Genomic DNA, 10981 nt, shown 5'->3' with positions numbered 1-10981 from the left:
ACTAATTACTTATAGATCAAATATAGATTACATAAATCAAAATATTTCTGGGAAAAAATATGTATTTCAGTTCAAAGTTCTTGGGTATTTTTTTTCCCAGGCCATTTTTTTCCTACTGTAAAGAAATGCCAATAGTCAAATATTAAAAATTTCCGGGAACTTTTAGAATATTAATTATTGAAGATTATTTCAGGTTTAAAATAGGCAGAGTCCTTTAAAATGTATCTATTGTATGGTCTGCAGGAGAAAAAAAAAAAAAATTAAAACTCCCAAACAGACAAAACCCCCAGTTTAGATGACAAGAATTAATCTGTGGAAAACAAAAAATAAAACCGAAAGACATCTCCAAGCAAATATTTTCCTTTCTATCCTCACTAATTTGCGATGTTTAGATTTACTATCAAGACAGATCTTCCACAGAACTTCCTTCATTACTGATGTCTCTGAAATCCTTATTCAGTACCTTCGAGGTTTATTATTACTTTTTGTCAATAAATGCATTGCTTAAAAACATACAGTAATTGTAATTGTTTCACTATGGTTTACCTGAGCAGTCATTCAACATACAGTTTGGATTGCAATGGAAGAAAACCAGATTATGTGTCCACATCGACCTCCTCCCGTTAACCAGCTCTCGCATTGTAGCCACGAAGGGTCTTCTTTCAAATAGCAGGGTCCTAGAAGTATTTACAAGTTTCTCAGAAAATCGTGTCTAATTGAAAGTGTATCTCTCGGAGCTGGCCTTGTGGGCTGTACGGTCTGTCAGTGATACTGGCTGGCTGTTTGGGATTTCAGGAGAACTGTCAGTTTTCACCATTTTGCTACAGCAATATTAAAAAAAAAAAAAAAAAAGAAAAAAAAAAAGAAAAAAAAAGAAAAAAAAAAGGAAGAAGAATAAGAAAGGCTATAATTCCAAAGATACAGATCTCTTGCTCTGAAAGAAGAGGTTCATTGTCTTTTCTCTTTTTAATTATTATTAATAATTACTTTAATCTGAACACACACACAAAAAAAAAGTTCTGAAACTCTTGAATTGCTGCTTCTCCATTTTTAATCCATTAACTGGTAGTCTTCAATTTGTTGATCACTTTTTTCTCTTTGACCCTTCTGTTTTGGAACCAGATTGTGACCTGTCTCTCTGATAGATTTGTAGTCGCCGATATCCTCCTCCTCTTGTCTTTGGTTATGAATTTATTTGTAGCATATTCCCTTTCGAGTTCTTTTAACTGGACCTTTGTGTAAGGCACTCGTTTCTTTCTTCCACGTCTGTACGAGTTCGCATCCGAGGGATGAGAAACGACGTCTGGAACAGAAAAACCATGCAGGGAAGCGTTAGAAAATCGCTCGAACCGGTTAGGACATCTTCAAGAGGTACAAGGACTAGGGTTAGAGCACACTCCTCCGCCTGCCCCGCTCCGGTTTAGCTACTAAAGCCCGGCTCAGCATTGGGGACTCCTCTTTCCTGGCCGCCGCAGGCAGCTTTTAGGCAGGGAAAGGCTCATTTCTGTCAGACAGACAAATAATAACAAACCCCATGTAGCTCGGCCAGGGACTCTGGAAAGGATCGAGAGGGACTACAGAGATTTACACAGCTCGCTGACTTCGTGGTCTATGGAAAATAATACCACAGACCTTCCCGCGGCCCTTTTCAGCTGTTTCCTCTCCCGGGGCCGGCGCCGGGGCCGGCCAGGCGAGGCGGGATGTGCCGTGCGCCGGCGGGGGGCAGGGGGCGGCACCGGTGCCGTTCCAGCGGCGCTGGGGCATGTGTGGACCGGGGCGGGATGGGACCGGGGACGGCGGGCGGGACGGCGAAAGGTCGGCCCGGGGCGGGTTATCACGGAGCCCTGCCGGCGGGACACCCGGGAGAGGCGAGCGGGGCAGGATGAAAAGAAGAGACAGGGGGAGCCATGCAGGTGTATTACCCGGGAGAGTGGATTTCCAGAGGTGAGGCGGCTGGCTCTGCTCCTTGGGGCAGTACACTTGCCCGTTCCACCCGTTCGTGATGGCCCAAGGCTGGTAGCTGTCCATGGGGAGAAGGGGGTCGTGGCGCGGCTCGCCGGGGCCGCCGATGGCGGGCACCACGGGCATATCCAGATAACCGGGCACCGGCTGGTAGGGCCCGGCGGCGTAGCCCTGGTAGAAGGCGAACTCCTTGGCCCGCGACGTGAACTCCTCGCCGGAGACCGACGTGTCCATGTACTTGTCGGCGAAGGTGGAGGCTGGCTGGGCGCAGGACTTGATGGCGTTGTGGTGGGTCATGCGACAGGGGTAGTAGCCGCTGCCGAAGTAGCCGTAGGGCAGCGCGGCGCCGGAGGAGCTCTGCACGGCGGCGGAGCAGGGGCTGCACTGCTTGACAGTGGGCTCGGCCATGCCGGCGGCGGGGGCCTCGCTGGAGGTGTAGGCGGCGGCGCTGGGGGCGGCCAGGGGCGCGGGGTGAGCCATCAGGTTGCGGCAGGGGTTGGCCGCCGCCGCCGCCGCGAAGTTGCTGCCGGCGTGAAACCCGTCCATGTTCTTATTGATCTCATCCAGGCTGTTGTCGTAGAGGAACATGACGGGCTCGATCCAGCGGGGGTGGAGGAGCACGGAGGCTGTCATAGCCCGCTCCGCATTGAGACTAGTGGCTCTTTTTTAAAAGCCCCAAAGACTGAAAAAAGAGATACTCAATCTCCGGGACTTGACCAGGGCTGACGCGCCAGCGTCGCGCCAGGCCGGCCCTCATTGGCCCGCCCGCCCCCACGTGATATGCAAAGCAGCTGATAAACATCTGAGGGAATAAAGTGGAGATAATTAAATAACGCAATCAGCGCGCGGGGCTGGGTCCCGGCCCGGGGCGCGGGCACGGGTGCGGGCGCGGTCCCGCTGCCGCGCGGGACGAGAGCGCCGGGGGGGTGGGGGCCGCCCCGTCCCTTCTCCTTCCCTCCCTTCCTCCCTCTGGCCCTCCCTCGCCACCGAGGCGTGAGCTTTTTGGCCCCGTTGTTGCCGCGGCGCACCCCCCGAGGTGCGGGGCTCCCCTTGGCACCCCGCCTGATTTCTCCTTGCGCCGCTTTCCTTGAGCCCTCCCCGCCCCGAGCGCCGCGGAAAGCCCGGAGGCCTCCCCTCGTCTCGGGGGGGAAGATGAGCCGCACCCCTTCTACCCCCTTCCTCCGCCGGTCTGAGCCGCCGCCTCTCCCCGGGGAGCGTTGGCGGGGCCCCGTCCGGGTGACGCGGAGAGCCCACCGCAAGCTGAGGGAGGAGAGAATCGTTCCTCGCGCGCAACGCTGCGACACATAAGGCTATCGAAACGGAGCCTCCCGGGGTCTTTTCTGGGTGTTTTCCTCCTTCCTTCCCGCCCGTCGAAAGCCCAAGACCCATCTCCCTCCTCTCGCCATAAAGTCTCAGAAGTCAGATAAGAGGAACTGACCGGGAAATCCCCATTTTATTTATTATTATCTTTTAGGAAGGTCTTGGGAAGCGGGAGAGTTAACTGGATATTCATCGTGATACAGCTGTATTATTTGTTGCCGTAATAATAAAACCCTGGGCCTACGATTCGACTTGAATCTTTTTCGCCTGTAAAATATCACGTCGCCTTGCATGGTGTGTGCGCGGACTCATGGCGTTTTTTGCGTGTATGTGTGTGCTGGGAAAACAAAATGGATTATCGGCTGAAAAATAGGGATTTTTTTTTTGAAGGCCGTACCACTTTGCAAGGGAATGCTAGGGGAAAAAAACCAAACAACAACTCCGTTCTCTTTTCGGGATGAATTTTTCACAGGGTGAAATAATTTCAATTTTTAATATCCTCCCACCTCCCATCGGCGCGGATGCTGTTCTCCCCCAAGCTTTTCGCGCACAGCCTTGAACCCAGAACCCTCCATCACTGAGCTATCAATAAACTTGACCTAAAGCAGCGTTCGTCTCATCGTTAACAGCTCTCAGCCCTCACGCGTGTGCACAAAACAGCCACAAATACTCCCATCCTGAAAACTAATTTTTTTCCCCCAATTGCGTGTTGCTTTGTTTTGAGTCTGACAGCTCGGCGTATTTATTATCCTATTGTGCTTTCCATTGACGTTGTAGCATTGTTTTGCCCTCATGGCTACAAGCGCAGAGCAATCCCGGGACGTACATTGTTACCGAGCAGGCTTTTCCTTGCCTAGCGCAGAGCTGCCAGCCATGAGAAATAGCTCTTTGGCGCCCAAGGATATTTTTTCAAGGTGCTTTTTCCGTGCCCTGAGTTGGGATACCTGAAGTCTCTGTCATCCCCCTGCTAATTTGGCAGCATTTAGCCGCTTTTTTCCTTCATTGTAGCCAGCAAAATGTTCCCACTTTGACTTCGCACACTCTTTTCCGCATTTTTCCTCATGGCCAAAAGCAAATATTTATTCCACGCATATTTTCCCTTTTCTTTCAGGCTCCAGTTTTGAAACCTGTGGATTCCCCCGGCTAAACATTGCTTGACTGCCATGAGTTGGTTCGGTTTGTTTCCCTCGGTTTTCTCGAGGCTGCTTCTGAAAATCGCTTTGCAGGACGAGGGAGGAGAAGTGGGAAGGGGAGGCAGCTCTATGGGGCAGCGCTGTTTTACATACGGGTTAGACACGGCTAGAGGCCAAGGTCAAGTTGAAAGTTGCAGTCTAGCCAATGTGAGAACTGTCATTCACAGCCCGAAGATCTGTCTGATTTGTTAAAAAGCGGGTAGCCATGAGAACACTAATCTCTCCAGCTCCCCTCTACCCCCCTTCCCCAGCCCGCCCCCACGCTCCAAACTCCCCTCACCCTCAGCCGCAGAGAGTTTCTCGCTTATCTGCCTCTACTTTTCAAGCTCCTTTCCATAAGGAGGGAGAAGTCTTGTGAAGCCGTAGCTTTCAGCCCCGGTGCAAACTGTACGAGTAGTGTGTGTGGGGTGTCCGGGCGGGGGGCAAGGGGGAGCATCCGGTCTGCTGGCTTTTGGTGGTTGTTATTTTGTTTTGTTTACCCTCCTGGGGCTGTTCCAGCCCTGTGTGCTAGAAGAAGAAGGGAGATTATATTAGAGAGCTTACTTTTCTCCTTTCTCCACATCTCTTACTCACTCTAGAGGTCTATTTACTAATTATGGAAGAAGGCCATACTTGTCACTGATGATAAGAGCAGAAATACAACAATCCTCTTTCCTTGTTTGCCATGATGTGAGGAGGATTTTGGGAACGTGACTCTTTCCTCAAAATAGGCAAAAATGACATCTGCAGGGTGCAGGAAAACTGTTCTTGGACACGGGACTCCACGCTTTGTTTTCCCTTCCTCATTTAGATGACTTTTAATAAATTATTGACCCCGAGAGAACAGAAAAGCCTCGTCAGATATTTTTGATGCCCCCGATACCAAATTTTAATTCCTCAGCTATAATTTCTTCCTACCTTAATGAGTATCTGCCATTAAATATTAGAAAAGAACCGTGAGGACTGAAGGCACCGGGCAGAACAGATGTTCTTCGAAAATCGCGGACCTTGTAATGAACACCAAGGATAAAAACACTCCCGAGCCTACTCCTCTTGCCTTGAACATATACCATTCCCTACAACTTGTGGAAGAGCTTTTACTTTTCACAATATAAGTCTTGGGATCAGCTGGATAAATTAACCAAAACTAAGGAGTTTACTTGAAGCCAATATTTGATTTGAGCGTCTTTGGAAAAGTTAATTGGTAATTAAGTTCTTCCATACATGCAACCAGCAGACCAATCAAAGCTTCTTCTAATTATTTTTTTGTCCTTTTCTTGTGAAATAATGTTAGAATACAGCACATACAAGCGCATGGTAGAATCATAGCGATTTCCAGGAGAACTACTGCAAACCTCCGAACTGCTTTGCATTTATATAGAGTGTGAAACAACTTGGAGAGAAATACATCTGTTGAATCGTTTCCTCTAAAAAGTGTATTAATTCCTTGGGGAGCGGGACTATGAACAACCATGATCAGTAGGAAGATTTTAAAAGGTCCTGAATCTTTTCATAGGCAGGCAATTTCTAACTGATGGTAGTCACCCATCGCGGTACACGGCCATGCTCATCTCAGGTATTATAAAATACTGAAGTGGCATTTTTTAACCTCGTTGCATCGAGAGTGGTCAGAAACATTTCACCCACTTTGCAGGTGTAAGCAAGAGCGGAATTTGGCCCTTACAAGTGCTTTAAAACAGGTCACTGTGTGTGTTCCTGACGCCATGAAGCTAAGAATAGTCTTGCTAGTGAGGACTGCAGCAATATGGCCTTAAACGTGAAAATATGAAGTATTTTTAAACCTTTTAATGTGATAGGTAATATGGCCACTCATTCACTTTTGAAGAGGCCCTTAGATTTCTGTTAGAGAAACCAGAAGTCTTTTCAGTTGAAAAACAAGTTTTGAAAATACGGAGTTTGTCGGCTCAGTATCTAAAAAGTTTTTTCCCCCTCCCAGACCCGTCTTTGTATGATAACACACACGCACCCTCCGCAGCCCTGCCGCGGGAATGCCCAGCTGAGGAGAACGCTGATTTCTGGTAGGTTGATCACAATCTACGAATACAGAAAAAAACACCGAAAAATCCAGCCCAACCCCAAACTGTTGCCCAAAGAAATCCACTCTTACTTTTCCATGCACTGCTTAGAGCTAATTAATAGGCATGAAGGAAAAAAAATCGCGTCTGATTGCTGAAAATATATGTTTGTCACGGAGTTAAATCCCTCTAAACCCGCTAAAATATCTTAGCTGATAATGGAGGAGCTAGAGGGTGATCTTAGTCACTAATAATAATCGTCCTGCAGAGTTCAGGATTCTTGGAAGAAGCGGGAGTAAAGTGATAGCAGGACCAAGAGCCTTAATCGAATTTGATTTTCACGAGCAAATGAAATTTACCTGCCAGAAGGGTAATTTGGAGCAGTACTGTCACGGCTGTTTTCTTCCACAATTTCTAAAGCATCAGGGATTGAGATAAACATTCCTGAGTCCGTTTTAAATACACTGCGTCTTTCAGGATATTCATGTGTTTCTAATGGAAGTAAGCAGCTTTACGAGCGGGTTTCGCAGGACATCTTAACTCTCTCCCTCCCACTGCGTGCTAAGGGGGGTGCTGTGATAATTACAAAATAAGAAGAATTTGTAACAGCAAATGCAAAGATGGAAGAGCTCGGGAAAATCTGTGAAGGCGTCCTAAAAATCCTCAGGCTCACACTAGATACGAACCTATCTATTTCAGTCGACCCAAACATTCAAACCGCGCCTCCAATGAAAAAGGTGCGCTGGAAAACAATGTTACCGCTTTCACCCCAAGTGTGAGAGACGATCTATTCTTAATGCAGCCAGGTCTCAGCAGATCGTTTCATTCAGTGGGTTTTTTTGGGTTTGGTGTTTTGTTTATGATTTTTTAATCGTATTTCAGCTTCAGAAAGCACGCTGGAGGTATTTAATGTGATTAGAAATTAAAATGGGAATGATCCTGAAATCTATTTCGCAGGCGAGGTCTTTTTTCTGATTTGTTTTGCTTTGCTTTACATTTTTTCCATAGTATTTTCGGGGGAGAGGGCGTGTGCCATAGCTTTTGCTTATATGTGGTGGGTGGCAGCAGCTCAAGTCTGGCATTGGATGTTAGTAGCCCACAGAAAATATTTTACTTAAACTGCCGTGTAAATGCAGTGATGAGGAGAAGTCTTCGCCGGCTCTCTGTCAGCCGCAAGCTGCTTGAACATAGTGATAAAGCCCCCCCTTATAATTTCAATTAATTTTGCCATGCAAACTGAGACGGACTTATTTGCCATCAGGTCAGCTTTTTTTGCACCAAGAGTGGTGAGAAAGTTTTTATTTTTCCCTTAGCAAATTCTGATAAGGAGGCGGCCTGGCTGGCCGTGCAGTAGTTTATCTGGTCTATTCCATCATCTCTTTGTAATGTTCTGAACGTGTGATAGCAGCAGATGACAAAATTATACTCAAGTTACTCTTCCTTGATATTCTTTGGTTTATCCTCCGATTTTCGAGATTTAGCATTTTGAGGGTAAATTAATTTCTCACCGTATCTACCAGTAGGTCACATTCTAGAAAAGAAAAGAAAAGAAAAGAAAAGAAAAGAAAAGAAAAGAAAAGAAAAGAAAAGAAAAGAAAAGAAAAGAAAAGAAAAGAAAAGAAAAGAAAAGAAAAGAAAAGAAAAGAAAAGAAAAGAAAAGAAAAGAAAAGAAAAGAAAAGAAAAGAAAAGAAAAGAGAAAAGGGTACAGTAAGCTGCAATAACATATCCCCTCTATTTCTGCTGTGAGCTTGTAATAATTGCTACCACATGATCACATGGTGTATTGTTGCAGCCTGATTACAATTAAACTTATCCCTCCACCTTTTTCATTAGAGGAAGGAAAAAAAAGTTCTTCCTGAGCTTCAGGCCCACTTTGTGCTGTTTTATTTCCCTTTGAAAAGCTGTCGGAAAGAAGCCGAAGTCTCTCTTTCCTTTACAGTGCGAGAGAAAGCATTTCCAAAAACCCTTTCTCACCATAACTTTCTTGTAATAGCGTGACATTTACACATTACATCCGACCAGGGGGGCTCAGGGACAGAAGTGGACGCTGCTGCTCTGTGCAAGAAGTTGCAGCCTTTTTTTTTTTTTTTTTTTTTTTTTTTTTTTCACGCTGAGCCCAAAGTCGTATCTTCACCTAGGGAGGGAAACAATGAGGCTCTCAGTGTTAAAGACGTCCGTGAGCGGTATCTAGAGGAAAAAAAAAAAAAAAAAAAAAGGAGAGAGAGAAAAAAAATCACACAGGAAACATTGGACATGTTTGCCTTTACTGGAAGACAGCTGTTTGAGTACATTCTTCAAGAGGGTTTTTGGTTCCCTTTTCAGAAGTGGTTTGAGTGATTAAAACATTGACTTGATGGAGGCAGTTTATCTCTAATGTCTAGCTCTGTCTTACAACTCTTTTTCCTCTCTTTTTCAGCTCCGTTGAGACTGTACATACTCGGGGCTGTATTCGCGGCTGTCTGAAGAAATACCTTAAGAGGGACGGGGACTCACCGCACAGGCGGGAGGGGAGGATGGCTCTAGCTGGAAGATTTCCACCTGAGCCACCAGTGGAAATCTTGCCTGCGGAGAGGGGGAAAAAAAACCCAAACAACGCCAACCACCGAAGCCAAAACACCGGATCTGGCAAACCCCTGTCTTGTCAAATGTGGTGGAGAGGGGGGGAGCGGGCGCTGGAGTAGTCCCGTGGCTGCCATCCCGTTTCCCTCTGGCTCCTCCAGCAGGCCGGGTTGTTGCAGGACGGCCTCGGGGCTCTCCCTGCCCTCAGCCCCTGGCCGGCAGGGAAGGCCCGGGCCGGCCCTGGGCACCCGCCCGGCGCTGGGCCCAGCTCGCCCAGGGGCACGCTGGCACCTGCGCCCGGCCGCGCCGCCGCCTCCTGCCCCCGGGCCGCTCCGTCGCCCCGCCTCGGCTCCTCTTCATCGCTCCTTCCACCCCTCGAGCGCGGACCGGGGTGGGTTTGGCAGTCGGTGTTTCTCCGCTCTGCGGGCGCATGGAGCGGCTGTGGGTGAGGAGGGAGGTGCGGGGCCGTCAGCGCCGCGGGGAATCGCGCACCCCCGGGCCGCGGGCGCGCACACCTGAAGCGAGCGCTGTGTCCCCTCGCCCTGGCTGGTGTGTCTGCGACCGCACGCGTGCCTCTCGCTTTGGCACACCCTATGCTCATCCCTCTGCTGGAGCAAGGAGGGGAGCGGGACGTCCTCTCCCACCCCTAAGCGCATCCCACCTCTGGCTTGGCTAGAGCCGCCTTCTTGCGTGGGTGGGACCCCGCAGGGACAGCCCTGGGGACACGTTTCACAAAAAAGCAACGCACAGATCTGCACGGACCTGTGATCACTTTCGAGCAGGAAGAGGCAGCTGGGTTCGGCTGAGTCCTCAGCATGCTAAAATGACCTTCGTCCATGTCGTGGGTGCTCCCAGTACCAACCAACCATCTACCAGCAGAGAGCTACTCGATACCGTGATGTGATCCCGTCTTCTCTGATTAGCTTTACATTTCACTGAGCACACGCATTTTTGCTAAAAGTTTATTTGGTAAAATCCCAGTAAACCCGGGGTCTAGAAAATGCGTTCTAGTGCCTAGAGTACATTTCTCAGGTATATATAATACGTGCTGTCTTTCATGACGAGAGACATTTGCTACTCTTCATGTTAGATGGAACTAATGTCTTTCTATCCATACCGTGAACACATTTTCTAAATAGGAATTATACAGTGTTTTCCTTTAAACATAACACCAGCCAAATGCAGACTAGTCGATAACTTGCATCTCTGGGTAAGCATATTACTCCCTTTTTGCTGAATCATGAATTTTTCCAAAGCTTATTGTATTTTATGTCTTCTTTAGATAAGCAGTTACATATGTGACTCTGTTGAGGGCTAAATCCCATTCTTACATACGCGACAGCTGACTGTACTTCCATGATGCTATTTATTCTGGAATCAGCTAAAAACTGAGAGTTGTGGCTCACCAGAAAAGGCGGGAGTGGAGTCAGACCCTAATTAACCCACACACAGCGGACTCCAGCGGCTCACATCTGCCCACGCCTGGACTTAGATCCTCTCATCTGGGGTTCGAAATTCATCGGCCTGAGCGCGCCAGCTTGGAGCCCTTGAGGATGGCCGCTAGCCAGACCACCGGCACCGTCTGGCATTGCCACCCTTGCCCTCACAGCCACTCCCACCCGTGGATGTGGGGATAGAAACTCTTCCACCCTCGCCACGGGCAGAGGGACGGCGGAAGTGTGGTGATGGTTCCAACCCAGCGAAAGAAACACTATTGCAGTCCTGGGAGCCTTTGCAGAGATACCCGGGGCGAAGGAGCCAGGCCGGTGCCAAGGGACTGGAGGGGAGCTGAGGGCACACGCCAAGATTCCCACGCTCCGAAGACAATTCGCAAAGTCCCGGGAGCCAAAGTATATTTAGTCCAATAATGGTACAGAGAAAAGGGAGTGGTTTCATAGCAACTCCTCTGACATGCAAAATAACGAGCGTCT

General features: G+C 48.4%; 1 protein-coding gene across 1 annotated transcript; it reads right to left on the bottom strand.

Annotated features, from left to right (window-relative positions):
• Positions 1-669: 669 nt before the first annotated feature.
• Positions 670-2595, bottom strand: HOXA13 (homeobox A13; the record flags this gene model as incomplete). The annotated part of the gene is made up of 2 exons (XM_084216768.1): positions 670-1303; positions 1923-2595. The coding sequence occupies 2 exons, from the start codon at positions 2593-2595 to the stop codon at positions 1059-1061; spliced, it is 918 nt and encodes a 305-aa protein (XP_084072894.1). The 3' UTR covers positions 670-1058.
• Positions 2596-10981: the final 8386 nt, after the last annotated feature.

Source organism: Fringilla coelebs, assembly GCF_963513975.1.
Source record: "Fringilla coelebs genome assembly, chromosome: 1".
Classification (NCBI taxonomy): Eukaryota; Metazoa; Chordata; class Aves; order Passeriformes; family Fringillidae; genus Fringilla; species Fringilla coelebs.
Note: the sequence above shows the minus strand (reverse complement) of the source record. Positions and strands in the feature narration are given on the sequence as shown.